Source organism: Spermophilus citellus (genome assembly GCF_964194105.1).
Source record: "Spermophilus citellus genome assembly, chromosome: 2".
Lineage (NCBI taxonomy): Eukaryota > Metazoa > Chordata > Mammalia > Rodentia > Sciuridae > Spermophilus > Spermophilus citellus.
Genome location: NC_138183.1, coordinates 255259532 through 255278328, shown reverse-complemented (window position 1 = coordinate 255278328; position 18797 = coordinate 255259532). Strand labels below are relative to the sequence as shown.

General features: G+C 55.0%; 1 protein-coding gene across 2 annotated transcripts in view; it reads left to right on the top strand.

Annotated features, from left to right (window-relative positions):
• KCNQ1 (potassium voltage-gated channel subfamily Q member 1) overlaps nucleotides 1-18797 on the top strand; it is a 313157-nt gene that overhangs the window by 236666 nt on the left and 57694 nt on the right. The window contains exons 12-15 of one of the 2 annotated variants that reach the window (XM_081280807.1): nucleotides 12048-12123; nucleotides 14824-14918; nucleotides 15632-15678; nucleotides 16382-16443. In XM_081280807.1, coding sequence (XP_081136933.1) covers nucleotides 12048-12123; nucleotides 14824-14918; nucleotides 15632-15678; nucleotides 16382-16443 — 280 coding nt within the window. The remainder of the gene's footprint in view (nucleotides 1-12047; nucleotides 12124-14823; nucleotides 14919-15631; nucleotides 15679-16381; nucleotides 16444-18797) is intronic. The other variant, XM_081280808.1, reaches the window with a different exon arrangement.

Genomic DNA, 18797 nt, shown 5'->3' with positions numbered 1-18797 from the left:
AGCTGGGCTAGAAAGGGGACCAGGGACCTCCCCTGTGACCAAGCCTCAGGTGCTTGCCCTGTGCCCTGGAGGGACATGCTCTCTGCCTGCTGGACCCCTCCTTGGGCCCCCAGAGAGCCTTCCCTGGGGCCATGGAAGCAGTGTCCGGCTGGTTTCTGATCCCCTGCACCCCAATTCTGCAGGGATCCCCTTTAGTTCCATGTCTTTTCCTCTCCTGCCTGTAACCCAAGCGGCTGCAGGGCCCTGGCCGGGACGGGTTGCTTTATGATTCACAAAGCTTTCGGAAAGAAATGCTCACAAATCACTTTCTAGACGAAGACCAGTAAGAAGCCCATGTAATTCTTCTTAGACATTAGGGGTTTTCTCTCCCTTGTTTTAATCAACAAGTTCCCAATAAGTCATTTTGGTGAGGCCATTACTGATGGCTCGTAATCTCCCGGGGCTGCTGAGAGAAATGGGATCTCTTGGCTCTTTCGCTGAAAACACTTTTCTTGTTTTCTTTCTCCGGCGCGCTGGAAGCCAGCCAACTCGCCGGTTCCATTAACTTAATGAGGGCTGACAGCCTGCAACAAACGTCCTCATAATCTCCCCAGGATTTAAATGGGGTCCTCCCCAGCGCCTGCTTACACCCCAACCTCACCGGCTCTTTCCCTCTGTCTGCGTGCCAGCCCCTCCCGGGACAAAGCCCGGACAAAGATGCGTTTCTTTGCTGGTTCCTTCCCAGCCCCTCTGCACAGGCTGCCTCGGACTGTCAGGCCACCCGCCAGACTTGGGGCACCCGTGCTCCCGCGCCCCAGGGAGGCCCCAGCCACAGACTTCCTTGAGAGCCAATGCTCTCCAAAGCTCGGAGCTGCCCGGGCATGTCTGGCTGTCCTGCATCCTTCTCCCTGAGGCCGCCTCCTTGTCAGAGTGAATGCGGTCCCCGTCCACGCCTTCTGGTTTCCTCTCTGGCCCTTGAGCTCCTGAGGCCTCCGAAGCTCAACGAATCTGCCAGAACCAGCCAAGGCACAGCATGGGGCTCTCTCATCTCCACCCCCACTTCAGGAGAAGCCCAGGGTTCTTGGGAGGAAAGGGACGGCACATTTGGGAGAGGGGCGGGGGGTCCACCGGGAGAGGGAGATGAGGACTGAGCAGATGCCCAAAGTGGGCATCGATCCCATGGTGCTCCTCCAAGCAGCCCCTTCCACTAACGTGAGGATTTGAGTCCTGTTGACATGGAGGCACCAAGAGCTCACCTCCAAGGGTCCGAGTTCCCAGTGGAATGTCCTCCCCTTGCAAATTGGCCACGGTTCTGAGAGAGTTGCCATCCCCAGTGAGCCCTCACCAACACCATTCTTAAACAAAGGCCGCCATCCTCCTCCTGCTAGGACCTGCATGGGACAGAGGGTGAGCAAGGACAGAGGTGGGTGAGGCTGCGGTCCCTGCACCTCAAGAAAGGCCACCACAGCCCAGGACGTTGGCCTCTGGGAGCCTGAGCTCTGTCCTGCATCAGTTCCTCTCCCTGTGAGCATGAGGGCACATCATGCTCACCAAAGATGAGGCCCAGGGCCACAGTGACGGGTGGCTGCTGGTGGTGTTCTTGTGATTTCTGTCCTGGTTGCTGATGTCTCCTGGTGCCCTGCTCTGGCAGGAATTGTGCTGAGCCTCTCTGGGTTATACTGCCACACCTGCTTACTATGGCTCAAACAGGCGGGGCTCCCCAGGCCTTCTCCAAACAGCCTTCTTGTGACTACATCTCTGCTTCACACTCAGTGTACCATCTCCTGTCTCTACCTTTCCACACCCACGTGGTATCGGGCTCCTTGGGTAGGTGCTTGCTACACACAGTCTAGTTCTTTAAAATGTTCCCTAGAACTATCATCGAGTGATTCCTGTTACCCACTTTTTGTCTCCAAGGTTTAGGTTTCTACAATTCAGTTACACCAACCATGGTCAAAAATATGAAATGAAAAATTCTAGAAATAAACAATTCATATATTTTGAATTGCTTGCTGTTTCAGTAGTGTGATGAAATCTGTGCTATTCCCCTCTGTCTTGCCAGGGACATGAATTATCCCTCTGCCCAGTGTTTCCACACTGTATATGCTATGTACCTGTAGGTTACTTAGCAACCATCTCATTTCAGTAACTGAGCAAGGTTTCAAGTGCTTGTGTTTAACTCAGTGGTCCCAAAGCACAAAAGTAGTGATGCTGACCATTCGGATGTGCCCAAAGAGAAGCTGTAATGTGCTTTCTTTAGGTGAAAATTCTCTACTTAATAAGGAAAAGGAAAAAGTTGTGTGCTGAGTTGCTAAGATCTATAGTCAGATGAAGCTTCTGTGTGTGAAGATGGGTAAGGGGACTTTCACTGTTCTTCCCAGAACTGCAAAAGTTGCGATCACAGTGCATGATAAGTTCTCAGAAGGTTTGGTGAGACCCATGATCTCAGGCATCCACTGAGGATCTTACCACATGTCCCTCCTAGAGAAGGGAAGGGAATGGCTTGATGAATGTCCATCACACACCAGTCAGGCCACTGGCGAACCTAGGCGTGGGCTTTGCCCACACAGCCTGGCCACTACTCTCTTCCACACTCTTATCTAAGACTAGTGATTTGAGGTGCCTTCTGGAAACTGGACTATTCCTGATTTTCCTAGGGTCACCACATTTATCTTTCGCATCCCCAAGGATCGACTGGCAAAGATAACCTAGACAGGGCCTAGGTGACCCCACCAGTGGCCAGGGTCCCACCTCCTGGGCCCAGCTCCTCAGGAAGCCATTCAAATTCCAACTTCTCTTTCCATAACCTGTCCCTTCTCAGTGTCCCCAGAAGCCATGCTGGTGACGTGGGATGTTGCTCACTTGGGGGCTCTGTGATGGCCTTAGGGCTGCTCTGGAGAGTGGACCCTCTTAAAACACAGGGCGTGGCAGGCCCCATCTGAAGCTCACAGAGGGGCTCACAGGTGTCTTCTAAGATGCCGTTCTGCTTTCCGCAAACTTTGCTGCTACCTTGACACCTTGGTGTTGGGGGGTTTACCGCATGCTCGTCCACACCCTCAGAGCATCCTCAACGCACCTGGGTCCATTCACCCTCATTCCCACATTCAACTCGTCCCAGCAACAGCTTTGGAGTTTCGTTGTGCGGAGTTTGACTTGAGCCAACTTGAGTCACGCTGAACTGAACCATGTGGAATTCACTAAGTTTAGCTACATTAAGTTTAATTGAGGTAATCTTAACCAAGTTGAGAGAGTTAGGTGGAGTTAGTAGGGACAGCACTGAGTGGAGTGGGATTAAGTAGCTATTTATCTAGTCTGTACCTTGTGGTCTCTGGGGGTTCCAACAAAATATACTGGTCATCTGAGTCCACTTGGGCTGCCGTAACAAAATACCTTAGGCTGGGCGAGTTATAAGTAGAAGTTATTGTTCAGGACACTGGAAGCTGAAGGAGGGGGTAGATTCAGCGTGAAGTGGTGAATGCTTCCAAGATGGCGCCCGCTATATATCCTCAGATGGTGGAGGGGTAAAGGGAACTGAGAACTCCCTGGGGCTTCTTTTATAAAGGCTCTAATCCCATTGGTAAGGACTCCTCCTCATGGCCTAAGGGTCTTCCCAAGATCCCGCCCCGGCACCACTGCCCTGGGGATGCTGGCTGCTTCCATAGAAGAACACTTGAGGCATATAAATGTTCCAACTCTATTATTCTGTCCCTGGTTTCAACATGAATTCTGGAGGGTCACAGAACATCTGGACTGTGGTATTCTCCACGTTGGGGAATCGATCCCTGCACCTAATTCTGGGGTATAAGTCGCTTTGCAGTGTCCACACCAGCCACCTACTCCTGAGATCCTGCAGAATTTTATGGCCGCAAAATCAGTGGCTGTGCTGGCCAGTCTGGGCTTGGGGCCAGCCCAGGGTCACTCTCACTCAGGAATGGCTGAAGTGAAAACCATCTGGCAAAGACACAGGAACTGTACGTGTTCAGTGTCACATGTGATGAGATAACTCATTGACTCAGAATCCAGAACTCGGAATCCTCCCAAATAGCTCGGCTCATCTTTCTGCTCCATTTGGGCCCAGCCTGAAGATTCAGGAAAGCCACCCTGAGAGCATGGATGCTATTGGGACAGTGGTAGGGAGCCACAGCGGGATTTGCAATGGGTGGCTGGGTCACAGGATCTGTGATTTGACCCTCAGAAATCCCTGTCAGCCGTACCCTAAGGGATGGTTGGAAGGGATGAGGCTGGGCCAGATGGGGAGCTAAGAGGTACCAGACCTGCCCTGGAAGGAGAGATGCTCTGCAGGTGGCCTGCCTGGGTTCCTGAGTGGCCCTGGGAAGCCACCCCTCCTGGAATAAACAGGTGTCCCCAGGCAGTCCAGGGAGGCTCAAAGCTCCCTGCCCACTCTCCTTACCCTCTCTACGGGGCCTGTCAGTCTCCCCAGCTATATACCTTCCCTCTGAACAATTCTGCTCTCAGGAGCCATCTGGGAGGGTCAGCCACACCCTTGTGCCAGGGTCACTAGTAAATTTAGAACACTTTCATCAAAATCAGCTCTGCACCCATCAGCAATCACTTCCCATTCCCCTAACCCCACCCTAGGGAGTCACCAATCCATTCTCCATTTCTGTGGATTTGCATGTTCAGGACATTTCCAGATAAATGGGATCCTACAATATGTGGTCTTCCCTGATTGGCTCCCTTCACCTAGAGGGATGTTTCCAAGGTTCATCCATGTTGCAGCATGTGCTGGCACTTCATTCTTTCTTTCTTTTTTTATAAATGAATGAATGAATGGAGCTGGAGATGTAGTTTTTTTTAAATATTTATTTATGTATCTTAAGTTTTAGGTGGATACATTAGTTTGCTTTTATGTGGTGCTGAGGATTGAACCCAGTGCCTCATGCATACTAGGCGAGCACTCTACCACTGAACCACCACCCCAGCCCAACTCTTCATTCTTTCTTAAGGCTGAATGGTACTCCACCAAATGGCCAGAGCATGTTGCCCTTCCTACAGATAATGAACACTAGGACTGTCTCCACCAACTAGGAGCAAGGCTGCCACAAACACTCACTTTGCAAGTGTGGCGTACCCACAACCAGCAACTGTGTGTCTCAGAATACACCCACAGGAGACTGGCACCCGAACAACCCAGAGGGGACAGAAGGAGCATCCCAAGTCCGTTCACAGCACCAGCAAGAGGGAGAGCACAGAGTTTTACACCAGCTAAGACAGGGCGGCAGTTAGCCACGTGGGTGAGTGTTGGCAATACAATGCCAAGGAAGAGACTAACACACTTATAGCAGACCTAAATCACATTATTCATCAAACCTCATGCTTACCTGGCATGCATGAGACCCTGGGCTCCTCCTTGGCACAAAAAATCATTTAGATGTATACAACATGTGATTAACCAGATGTGGTGGCTGCACCTATAATCCCAGCTACTTGGGAGGCTAAGATAGAAGGATCATGAGTCTGATGACAGCCTGGGCAACATAGCAAAGTGCCATCTCAAAAAAAAAATTTAACTATTGAAATGTAACTCCAACAAAACATGTATAAAACTGTATGCTAAAATCACAACATGCTGATGATAGTCACCAAGGAAGGCATCATAACCAGAGGGGCATTCTATGGTCGTGGATTAAAAGAATCAAAATGGCAAAAATCGTAATTCTCCCCAGGACTGCCTATAAATCAACAAAATTCCTAACAAGCAAGGATTTTTTTATAGACATGGAAAAACTCATTCTAATATGTATATGAAGAGGCACAAATTCTAGGATAACTAAAACAATTTTGAAAAAGAAAGATTAAGTGAGAGAGATTGCAATTTGGGTTTGGGGTTTTGTTGTTGTTATTTGGATTTTTTTTTTTTGGTTTTGTTTTGGTACTGGGGACTGAACCCAAGGGTGCTTAAACACTGATCTATATCCTCAGCCTTTTTATTTTTTATTTTGAGATAGGATCTCACTTTGGCCTCAAACTTGCAACCCTCCTGCCTCAGCCTCCTAATGGCTGGGATTACACACCACTGTAATTTTGCATCCAGCAAGGTCACCAATTTTTAAGGCCTATTGAACAGCAAGGAATCAAGATAGTGTGGTATTATTGGTGGAGAGATAATCACAGATCAATGAAACAGAACTGAGAACTCAGAAATAGGCCCACACAAATATGACAAAGAAAAACTTTAAGACAAGATGCAAAAACACTTTGATGGAGACTCATGGAGCTAGATTGCTGCAGTCTGGCTGGGCACAAATCACAAGCCACTGAAGCAGGAACAAACTTTATTTCCGAGCTCCCGGGACGCCACACACGCGGCCTTCTCCGGGGACACACCACCCCCAACCCCGGAAATCCCTCCTCCGGAAATCCCTCCTCTGGCACTTCCCCAACCAACACGAACTCCCCAGGAATCCCCCCCCCAACTCCAAAGTAACAGGCCGAGGCGGACAGCAGGGGTCTAATATACAATTGAATACACAGCTTAACATAACCATCATCATCTCAGTGGCTTGCTGGTGTCACTTCTCAACCACTCCGTTCTGGCAAAAATGCCATGCGTCATCCTGACTTGGCTGTGGCCCTCAACACTAGATGGCTCTCACTGCAGTGTACATAGACTGTGGCTCTTGGGTGGCCAGCCCACACCATGGCCGAGCAGAGCTGGGACAGGGACAGGCACTCGGGAGCCCTGGCTCTCTGGCCTGGCCAGGTCAGGGCTGTGTGGCTACGTAGGCTCCTGCCTGTTCTAGAGAGTGGCACAGGGGTGTCTGCAGGTTTCTGGGGTGGTCACTTGGTCCTTTGAGACAAGCCCTGGATGTTGTCACCAGTTGAGGGCCATGCCCTGTCCTTGGTAGTCACGCAGAGTCTCCCAAAGCCCTAGCCCCAGCCCAGGAGGACCCTTTGCAGTGAAGGGTCTGTGGAGACCTCCGAGTGAGCGGGTTGGGGTGACAGAGACAGAGTGAGGTCCCTGGGCAGGTCAGGCCTAGGATCAGGCGGGAGGAATCCCCGGGCTCTAATTGGTCAAGAGCTTTTCTCTTAAAGTTTGTGCTTCTGGCCTGTGTTGGAGAGCCCTTGGTGTCCTGTGGGTGGCACACGCCTTCCCCTGCCGTCCCGTCCAGGCCCCGACTTCACTGCGCCCTGGCGCGGGGTGGGCTCTGGGTTCCTCGTCGCCCTGCAGGTGCCCAGACGGCCCTGGTGCCTGGTGGAGGAGAGCTCTCCTCCACTCAGCCGCAGCAGCCCAGGTGGTAAGGCCAAGGGCCACCTGCATGGTGAGTCTCTGAATGTACTGCTCCGTCCCCTCACCGTTTTTGGTCCCCTGCCAGCACCACGCCGTCTGCAGAGATCTTTCCCTTCTTCTTTCCTCCCCTTCCTGTGTGTGCACGCGCCGTGCTGCTGGGCGCCCCCCCGCCCGAGCGCCCCCCACCCGACAGAGTCTTTGATTCTGGGGCTGCATCTTCCAGTTTTGTTGTTCTTCAAATTCTTTTCGAAAATATTTTAGGATCAGCAGAGTCACAAAAACAGTCTGAAGTTGAGCAGAACCCATCCCTGGCACGGGGAGGTCACCTTGAGTAGGGGAGGTCACCTTGAATAGCGTCTCCTCCCCCCCCCCCCCCAACACCTCACGTGCCTCCATGAGTCTTGGTTAACTTCTCCCTGGGCTTTAGTGCCTCTCAGAATAGAGGTCAAGCTCATCTTTAAATAGATGGATGTCTTAGGTATTTTACTGCTATAATTGATTTCTTTTTATTTCATGTTCTATTTGTTTGTTACCGGCAAAGAGAAAAGTAACTGATTGTTATAGATGATCCTTAAAACCAGAATCCTGGTTAAATCCATCTGTTAATCCCAGAGGCTTGTCCGAGGATCCCTGTGTATTTTTCCCACCTGATTGCATCATTTCCAAACAATGGCAGTTTTGCTCTTCCCTGTGCCACCCTTACCCGGACTCCGTTCCTCACCTTGACACATGGGTCGGGACTTTCTTGCCAACGTTAAATAAGAAGCAAGCGCCACATCCTTGCCTTCTCCCTGTCCCAGGAGCCAGGTGCCCAGCCCTCTGATGTTAAGGGGGATGTGTGCTCAGGGCTGGGTTGGTCCGTCTGTTTGTTTCCGTTTCTTCAGCTCCTTGCTTTCTTGTTTGTTTAGATCATGCGTTTCCTTCTGCTCCTAGTGCGTGGAGACTTGTGGTTTCCATCAAGAATGGGTCTCAAATTTTACCAAATGCTTTTTTGCATCTTTCAAGTGGATTCTAGGTTCTTCCCGATTGTGCTGATGCAGTGAGCTGTTGATTCCAACCTTGAAGGGACCTCGCGCACCTGGCTCAGGCCTGGCTGGATCCAGTTAACTGCCGCCGTGTCTGGGATATGTGCATCTAGTTCTTGGGAGGGATCCACTCTGAGTTCTCTTTCTCCAACACCCTTGTCAGACGTGGACATCAAGGCTACACTGCCTCATAAAAATCTTCTGAGGAGATTTGGGTCAAATTGGTGGGATTTCTTCCTTAACTGTGTGGAAAAGCCTACTGACAGTCATCAATATTGAGCTCTCTCTGTCGGAAGTTCATTAAAATTCCCAGTTTAATTAATATGGGATAATTGATATATTTATTTCTCCTGTTTTCTCTGTGTAGACTGGTTTTGATGAATGAATCTGTTTTATCTAAATCACCAAGATGATTCTTGTTCACGTGCTCCCCATAGGCTTTCCAATCTCCCTGGATCCACAGTCCCTATTCCATTTTCAAGCCCTGACATCACAGACTCTATCAACCTTGCTAAAACTTTTTCCATTTTTTAGCCTCTTCGAAGAAGCAAATTCTGACCAAATTCTCCTCAATATAATGTCCATTTTTTATTTCATCAATTATGCTCCTTATTATCTCCTAGGTTTTTATTATTCGATTAAAACAATCTTCTAATTCATTGACTTGCTTGGGGATTTTCTAGTTTCGTGTATGTATTTTTTTCACTGATTTCTAGTTTCACTTCACAGTGGCTGGAGAATATGCTCAATTCCTAGAAGTGGGTGGGCACCAGCTTTTCACACCCTGGGTCTGGTCTCTGGATCAGTGCTCTGTGTGGCCTTCCATTTCGGGGGTCACTACTTCACAGGTCCCCCCTCAAGCTGTCCACATCCGGCTTTTGGTCGGTGCTTCTCTGGCAGTCGCGGTGGGGCGTGGTGGAGGACTTTCTGTTTCATCTCTTCGTTTTGCTGCGTTGCTTTCTGTTTTAGGGTCATGTTTATAGATGTGTGCAGACAGAGTTGATCTCTTCTGCTGACTTGACACTTTTACAGTTGTGAACTACTCTTCTTTATCTCTAGGAATGCTTAAGGTCTACTTGGCCTGATGCTAGTTCATGGATACCTGTTTCCATTCAGCTATACTAGGATATATATATATATATATTTTTTCCTATCGTCTTACCATCAATCTTTGGGTTTCTGATTTTCAATTGCATTTCTATGGTTGCTTTTACTCTGATCTGAGGATCCTAGTTGGGATGTTGACCATTTACAATGCGTGTCGTCTACCATCTTACCCTCTTTCTCATTGGCTCCACCTCTCTCTCCATCTCTGTTTTCTCTCCATGCTCCATTGCCACTTCCCTCTGATTTGTGGGCAGCTCTTCTACTGCACTGCCCCTACGAATGACCCACCAACTGCATTCTCGGTTCCTTTCTTGCCCTTTCTGTTCTAGAATTTCCATTTTGCTATGTGTGTATAGTTTTTATCTCTGCTGAAATTCCCCATCTCCTCGTCGGTTTTCTTGAGCCTATTTGTCAAGGTTATTTTAAAGCTCTCTAAGAACTCAGAAGCGAACCACAACCAGCTATTTGCTCCTGAGTCTGTGGGTCAGTGGTTTGGGCTGCTCAGCTGGTGGGCTTGCTGGGGCTTGCCATGGGCAGCTGGTGGCTTCCGCCTCACATGTCTGGAGTGCCCGGCTGTCAGTCAGGGCACCCCGGCTCTCCTTCCCGTGGCTTTTCCAGCAGGCTAACTCAGACTTCTCCGAGAGGCAGCAGCATTGTAAGGGGGTAAATGAAACCACAAGGCCTCTCGAGGACAAAGCCCAAGCAAATGGTCCATGGCGGAAATGACTCGAGCCCTCAGTGGAGGAATCGCCAAGACTCTGTACCCATCTTTAACCCACCGCAGTCTGCCCCTCCGCCCAGGGTCTTCACGTTCCTCTTCAGTGCAAAGTTCATTCACCCCTTGGAGACACCTAGAGGTCTCGCCCAGTTACAGGGGCAGCATGTAACTCTCATCACAAGGCCCATGTCTTGTGATCCGCCTCTTGTCCCTGCACAGCGCCTGGATCCAAAATCAATGCCATGTGTTTCAAGAGATCAAAATCACCAATCCTAATTTCTCTATCAGTTATCTGTTGCTACATCACAAACCACAGATAAATATAGTGGTTTCACACAATTGTTTTCTTTGCTTACAACTCTGTGGGTGAGGAATTTGGACTTGGCTCAACTGGGAGGTGGTTCTGCCAGCGTTGCTCAGGGTGACTCAGGCAGCTACAGTCATCTGGCAGCCTGCTTGGTGCTGGATGGTCCAAGACAGCATCTCTCCCGTCTACGGGTAGGTGCTGTGGCTGTTGATTGGGGCACCTCTCTTCTCCATGAGGCTCCTCCAACCACGGAGCTCAGGCTTGCTCACACAGCCACGCCCCAACAGCATGTGAGTGACACACAGCACGAGTTTCCCACAACTCTGACAGTCACGTTCAGTCACAAAGCCAGTCCAAAGTCGTAGGGAAACAGACTCCATCTCTCGTCGGAAGGAGCGACAAGGCTTCTACGTTGCCATGACTTCAGGTCTATTTCTAAGGTCTGTTTTTTACCTTGACTTTCAATCCTTCATGTATGAAAAGCAAATGGGAAACCCTGGTGATGTTGACCTGTGCAGGGTTCTCCCCTGGCGTGCAAGAACAGCCTGCTCAGGGCAGTTTTCTCCGGTCAGGGCTGAGACAGCTGAGGCTTGACTGAGAGTGTGGGGGTCTAGGAGTCCATCTGAATCCCCAGGACACTCTCCCCAGAGACACGAGCCTAGGGAAGTCTCTGCTTGGCTCTGCACCCTGAGGCAGCTTCCTCTATCTGCTTCTCCAAATCTCACCCACACGACAGATCAGGAGTTCTCGGAGGGTTCCAGGGAAACAGCTTGTGGCCTGCCCACGAGGATCTTGTCTGCTCATCTCCTGGCAACTTGGTGGCCCTGGACTCCACTGGTCTCCTCTCAGCCGAGTAGCCCGGGTGTCCTGCGTGCAATGATTTCCCCTAATGAGGAGGACACGCAGCCTGAGTGTGGGCTCACCTCAGCCTGTGTCCCCTCCTGCTGGGATCTTGGCCCTCTGAGTCCTGCATTCTCTAAAAGCCTTCAACAGCCAGTTGCTATCGCACTGTGTACTCTGGTCATCACTGTAAAGGTCCAGCAGGAGGGCTGGTCAGGCGTGAGCCTTGTGGACGAAAGGAAACTCCCATGACCTCCATATTGGTGTTTTCTTCCTTGTGCACTTATGTGTCAAACCTCGTGTTTCTTTTTTCCATGGTGTTTCTTGAAGAAACTTCGTTTCTAGAAGGCACTTTAGAAGCAGACCCATGCTGTGCCCTGTGCAGAGCGGCCCGGGGGGCCATGCTTCTTCCTTGCTTGTCTTGGCTTCTCCGAGCGCCTGCCGGCTAGTGCAGCTGGTAACATGGCCACCGGCGGGGGTCCTGGGCCTCAGGTGCTTGCGCCACCCACACGGCCTCCAGGAGGGAGTTTTCCTTACTGTGCTGTGAGCCTGAGGCCCAGGCCTTCACACCCCAGGCCCCGACTCCACCCACTTCTGAATGACCAACAGAAAGGGCCCTCCTCCCATTCACAGTGAGGTGAACCCATTCCTGTTCCAAAACCCTGTCCCCTGCCTCCCCTCGAGCCCCAGGACTTGAACATTCTCCTTGTTTCTGGAGCGTCTGTCTGTGGGCAGCAGGGCCACTGGCACCTCTCACAGTGTGACAAGGATGACCAGCAGAGGTGGCTGCTCACACCTCCTCTCCACTCCCCACCACAGGCTCCAGGAGCACCATCGGGCCACCATCAAGGTCATTCGACGCATGCAGTACTTTGTGGCCAAGAAGAAGTTCCAGGTGAGTCCGGTGCCAAGCTGTCTGCCCTCGGCCGGCCCCATGCAGCCGCTGCAGTAGCACCAGCCCCTCGTACTCTCTCCTGCCCACAGTGGGGGCTGCCAGGGTCTCCACATGCCAGCTGCACGGGCAGGGCCATGCAGGACCATCACCCACACCCTGTGAGGGCTTCACTGCTGTCCCTGGGAAGTCCTTTCCCACCACGACAGAAGGCCTGGCCCAGGACACCTCTGCTGAGGCCTGGCCTGGGCACCTGTGGGCGTCCACACGGCCTCCCTCATCACTAACTGGAAGGTGGCACCACATGGGCTCACTCTACTTGTCCTCTTGTGGGTCATACAAGGCTGCCTTAGCAAGGGACAGGTGGTGACCGTTAGAGTGGCCCAGAGATGGCAGGACCTGCCCCAAACCACTTCTCCACACCCAGGCCCTCCACTGTGCAGGTCTGGAGAAGGCAGGAGTCCTGCCCTGCTCCGTGAGCAGGTCTCCCAGCTGGGTAGGCCTGCAGCTCTGGGCTGCCAGCCTCCGTGGGGTGGGGGTGTCCCTAGAGAATGCAGCTGGGGGCAGGCTGGCTTCTGTCATCCCGTTAGATGAAGACAGCCCACTCTCAGCCAGCATTGGAGGTCTGCCCAGCAATGTCTGGGGAGATGGGGGCCCATGGATGAGGTGTGGCGATGCTGTGTGGATCCCCTACCCTGGCACCCGCACAGAGGGCTCTCAGTCCTGGCTGCTGGGGTGGGAGCTCACGCAGGGCACCAGAGGTGAGAACAGGCTGCAGGAAGTCCCTTGGAGATCAGGTGCAGACAGGACAGTCCCCCAAGAGCAAAGGAATGGTCAGGTGTGTCACCCCTGCCAGGCAGCAGCTTGGTAGTGACAGCTAGAGCTGCTAATTTCACCTTGATGACACAAAGGCTTCTGAGTATTCTACCAGGGCACTGAAGGTCCCCAGCCTGAGAAAGTGGGCCTCGGTGGGGACAGGGTAGACCCCCAGCCCAGAATAGCACAGGACCTACTTGGGATTGTGGGGCCGTGCTGGGGTGGGCACTGGGCTTCCTGGGGACATCCAGCAGAGCATGTGGACCCTCATGGTTCCCAGGAAGGTCCACTTGAGATGAGGCGGTCATCTACAGTGGCTCTTGCAGGCCCATCATTGTGACACAGGCAAGAAAACTACGTGGTGGCATAGGTGCAGGGCCCAGAGGACAGGCCAAGAGCCCTGCATTTCCCTCCAGGCCGTGGGACCCTTTTCTGCCTCGGGACACAGGCCCAGGTCCTTATGGTGGCCTAAGAATCTTCCAGAGCAGGCTGGGAGACCCACACCTCAGCTCTCCGCTTCTCACTGCCACCCCAGGCCCTGGGAGCCTGGAATCAACCAGGCAGCAGCAGGACCTTTGCAGGACAGGGCTCCTGGGCAAGGGTGGGGCTTGGGGCTCCCTCTGAAGGCTGGTTCTCAGGCCGGAGCCTCCAGGCACGAGGAATGATGCAGGGATAGGAGGAGCTCTGGACAGGGGAGCTTGGGGGCTCCAGGGCTGCGTCAGACATGCCAGTTCTGGGAATACCTCTACTCCCCCCTCAGCGGTTTGCCCACCTGCACCCCACCTACCCTGCCTGGCCTCCAGTTGCAGGAGTGGCGGTTGACACCCCTGCCTGCCTTGCAGCCGATAAGCCCCCAGCCAGCCGCCCCTGTGTCTGGCCTGTGGAGCCAGGCGCTTAGCCCCTGGAGTTCGCCTCGCATGCCCCCGTCCACTGTCGGTCTGTCTGGACAGGTCGGCCTATCTCTGGCTCCTGCTGCAGCCAGGGGACATTAGATCTGGAGAGAACCTGAGGTGGTCTCTCCAGCCAGGCCCCAGGCAGCCACTTGACAGAGGCCTCACAGACCCTGAGCAGACCCTGGCAGGAGCTCAGCAGCTCCAAGATAAGCCTCAGCAGCCTGGGATGCTGCTGGCCACAGGCAGCCAGCAGGGCATTGCTGCCCTGCACACTGCCCTGCCCCCTCCTGCTCTCCGGCTGCACATGTCTCTGCAGAAGCTCCTGACACACGTTTGCACACACACCTAGACATGGTAGCCCAAAGGCTCCCAGCAGGCTGGGCACAAGCACAATGACCCACCCAGCCCAGGACCAGACCTGCAATACCCTGAGCACTGGACGGAGCAGTCCCTGGGCCCCCCATCCCCCACTCACCCCACCCCCACCCCCACCCCAGCACACCAGGGAGAGCCTCTCAGCTGGCTGCTCGACTCAAAGTCACCATCATTGTGTGCTAGGGAGAGGCATAGGCCCTGGCCTCAGCCACAGCCCTTCTGTCTCTGGCAAGGTACCGGTTCCGAGTTCCCTGGGCTTTCTAACCCAACGTCTTATCCACTCTCCTTCCCTCCCTGTCAGGCAGAGCCAGGTAGAGCTCAGCATCCCATCCTCCAGAAAAGAAGAACAAGGCCCAGCACTCATCTTACAGGGAACAAAACTTAGTATCTCACCTCACAGAGAAAGGAGAGGGCTGAGCATCCCTCTTACAGAAGGAAGGAGCCAGGCTTAGCCACCCCCCTTACAGAAAGAGAAGCCAAAGCCCAGGGCCGCATCACGAGCCTACACCCAAGTGCAGTTTTTTGCTGCTGAGCATGTGCAGGACGGGGGTCTGCCTAGAGTCCCCCCCCCCTCCCATGGGACACAAGGGGATGTGACACATGTCTTTCTGGCCTGCAGCAAGCAAGGAAGCCCTACGATGTGCGGGATGTCATCGAGCAGTACTCTCAAGGCCACCTCAACCTCATGGTGCGCATCAAAGAGCTGCAGAGAAGGTGGGCACAGAGGGGTCGCCGGAACACGGGACCTGGGGGGTTGCCACCATCTGAGTCTCGCCCCAGCCAGCCCTGCCCTAGCCTCACAGTGAACAAGGCCTGTTCCCTTGGCTGGTCCCAGGGAGGGAAGAAACTTGAGTTCTCCCCAAGACACCTGCTCCCCCGGGGTCTCCTCCATCCAGGGTCTCTCCATCCCTGGGTCTGACCACCCGCGGGTCGGCCTACCACCGGGACTGGAGCTGGGGACCTGACAGCTGCGAGTCGGCACATTCTGGGTTTCTGGCTTGGATCCTGATCCCATGGGAGCAGCGTAGTCCTTGGGGACCAGCACGGGTTTAGACCAGTGGGCTAACCTGGGAACCTCACTCCCCGGGTTACAGGGCCCAGTTGGGAGAATGGATCGCCCCCAGTCGCCAATGGGGCCAGGGTTCAGGGTCCCTGTCATTGACCTACTCGCCCCACCAGGGTGGGAGTCTACGAGATGACCAGTTGCTGCCCTCCTCTCTGAGCCTCCTGCCAGGCTCTCAGGCACATATGTCTCTGGGGGCTCAGAAGCCGCCTGGCAGGCCTATGGGCGGTGTCTTTGAGTGTCCAGTGTGGGCAGGTGGCATGTTGTTTTGCTGGGCACATCAGCCCATCCGCCACACCCCCACTGGGCATCCACGTGGTACCTGGGCCAAGTGTGAGCTGGTCTCCGTCTCCTTCCCTCCCAGGCTGGACCAGTCCATCGGAAAGCCCTCCCTGTTCATCCCTGTCTCAGGTGGGTTCGTGCATCAAGCCCCTGGGTGTGGCAGCCCCTCCAGACGCTCCCTCAGCCCTGTGCCCACCTCTGCCTCTCCTCAGGCCAGAACAGGCTCAAGGCCTGGAGTGGGAGAGGCAGGAAGGGACCCTGTGCAAAGTGGCCCTGGACCAGGAACTTTCTGGTCATGTGACAACCCACCTGGGTCCTTCAGATGACGAGCTTCTGGGCACTGACAGCAGGATCTGGTGTGGACACATGCTCTGAGGGCCACTCTTCAGAGGGGGTCCTGGAAGGACGGGGTGACTTAGTGGGGCTATCACACCAGGGGGACAGGGCGAGGCCTGTTCCTCAGGGTGGCCCGAGCCCAGTTCAAATAGGACCTCACACATGAGCTGGGGTGCCCCTGAGCCGGCAGGCATCCCCGGCCCCATGGGGTCTGGAGTCACAGGTCTGCATGGCAGACAGCACACACCCGCGCGGCAGCCCCGGTGCAAGGCCTCACGGAGGTCGTGGAACTGGGGGCAGGATGGAGCTCAGGGCCATTGGCGGCACTGCCCTCCCTCCACACCAACCTGTGTCCTCCACCGAGAGCTCTAAGTGATGTTCTCCTGGGCTCAGGCCTCTGGCCCTCTGCTACCCACCCCCTGCTCCCTGAGGCAGTTGAGAGGGACCTGCCCTACCTGGTGATACGCCTCCCTGACTCCCATGCTTCACCCCGTAGAAAAGAGCAAGGACCGCGGCAGCAACACCCTCGGCGCCCGCCTGAACCGGGTGGAAGACAAGGTAGGCCGCACGCTGGGCCCTTGGCCAGGCATCACTGCGACCTGTGCATTCAGGACTTGGGCTGGTCATGGCTGTGCCATCCCCTCCCCCCCTCCACGCTCACTTTAAGCATCTTTCCTGGCAAGTGGCAGCCTGTGCCCACCAACCCCTCCTAGAGTTCATGAGAACTGCATCCTGGGTAGGTGGGCAGTGCGGGCCCACCTCCCCTCAGCGGCAGCCCGCGTGCCCTCGGGGAGGAGGATTCCTCAGGCTGCTGCTTCTGCCTCGTCCCAGGCCTGTGGCCCTGCCTCTGCCCTGAGCGGCGGGGAGAGAGCACAAGGTCGACATGCTGGGCCGTCACTATAACCCTGCTCTCTCCTGCACATCCGAAGTTGGCTTTGTGCTCCAAGAGCCTCCGGAGGATGTCCTAAGTGGAGGGGTGGCAGGAGCTGCCTGGTACCTGCTGTCCCCTGGCTCCAGCTGCCTGGAGCCTCCACTCTGGGCAGGGCATGGGAGAACCCAGCTGAGGCAGGTTTATAGGTGGGGGCATCTTTGGCTTATCCTGGACCCGGCGGTACGAAGGTGGGGTCAGCTTAGGATGGAATGGTGGGCTATCCTGGCCCCCACCTAGGCCACCTTCAGTTCCCACGGTAGGGTCCTAACTGGGAATAGGGTGTTCGAGTGGAGTATAGGGCCTGGGTGTGCTCCCCGGTGCCAGGTCCCACATGGGGCAGGTCATGGGGACACTTCGGCCTACCAGACTCGGTCTGTCACCTAGCCTCTCTGCAGGGCGGCCAGGGAGCCACAGGAGGTTCTGAGCTGCAGGAGGGCCTTTCTCAGGCCACGGCCCCCCTGCGGCTCCACTTTGAAGTCTCTGTGGTTTGAGGCGGGCTGTTATCTTGCCAGAGAGCTCGTCTGTCTACATGGATTTTATCTGAAAGTAACTGAGAAGCTAAAAATAGAGGAATTTTGGTTGGGCAGGGAGCAGGGTGGCTCCGTTGCCTTGGCAACAACAGGCTCTAGCCTACTCCCAATCCAGGCTACAGCTGAGCAGGTGGGGCAGGGTGCAGCCCACGCAGGACGCTCTCCATCCTGCCCTGCCCACTCCTGGGCCCTGGGGCCTGCAGTCTGTCCCCTCCCCACCTGGTACAAGCTGCCCCTGGCCCAGGGAGGCCTTGGAACCCCAAGAGGTAAATGGGATCACAGAGGGAGAGGGAGGCCCAGGCTTCAGGACCCACTGGGACCCTTGCTCCTGGCCTGGCCTGCTGGGCTGTACATCCCCAACACCTGAGCCCTGCTGGAGGGCCTGGTCACCGTGAAGCAGCTCAGGCCTGACTGGGGTGGTCCTGTGGCCTTTTCCAGGTAGCTGGCCCAGCAGGAGATGGCCCCATCTGGCAGGACGGGAACCAAAGTCCACAAGTGGAGGTCTCACTAGGGTCAGGCTCAGAGGCTAGGAGCCATCTGTGAGCCGGGCCTGGCCTTGGCTCTCCCTCTGCACAGGGGCTCTACGTAGAGCTGAGCCAAGTGCATCAGAGGGAGCCATGACGGAGCCAGGGAAAGGCTACCAGCCTGGGCATCCTGCTCGGGGCACCCGGACTAAGGGCCTGGTGTCCTCTGGGAGTGACCATGGGTGGCAGACAGCATCTTCTGGGAAGTCCCCCTCCCCAGGCCTGAGCCTGCTGGGGTCTGAGCATGAAGATGAAGCCCTAGGTGGACCAAGGGCCGGGGGGTGGGCTAAGGTGAGGGCGTGCTGCCTCGGGTGCAGAGCTGGAGTCCCTGATCCCTGGGGGCCAGGTTTAGGCACCAAGCTGGGGTGAGTCTCAGAGCCCCCCCGGCCTCAGCATGGGGCTCTGAGCCAGGGCTGCTGGGAGATCCCGCAGCAGGCCCCACAGGCACCACTCTGCGTGGCCCCCTGCCTGGGGCTTCCCAGGTAGCAAGCAGCACCCCTGTTGTACCCAGAACCCCAGCCCTTCCCAGGGCCTGACTGGGACCCCAGCTGTCTGTCACGGGGCTGGCAGAGGTGCACCGACCAGAGCGGAGGCAGCAACCAGCCGATGTTGGCTCAGCTGATGGCAGCCTGCCCAGCCCATCCCCTGCCAGTGACCACTGTCCCCCTGGTACCCGCTGTCCCCCGTGGGGACAGACCCTGGGAAAGGGCTTTGCTGGGCCCAGAGGGCACAGTGGCATGGCCTGGGCCCCACATTATCGCAGTTATCAATGCAGTCATCAGGACCATAAACAACTCAAGCGCAATCCTGCTGACCTCGGATGTAGGGGACAGGAAATCCCTCAGAGCCCGGTGGGTCCACAGCAGAGCCGGTGCCAGCCAGCCTGTCCAACCCCAGCAGGAGCCCCTGGACCTTCCCCACCAAGGC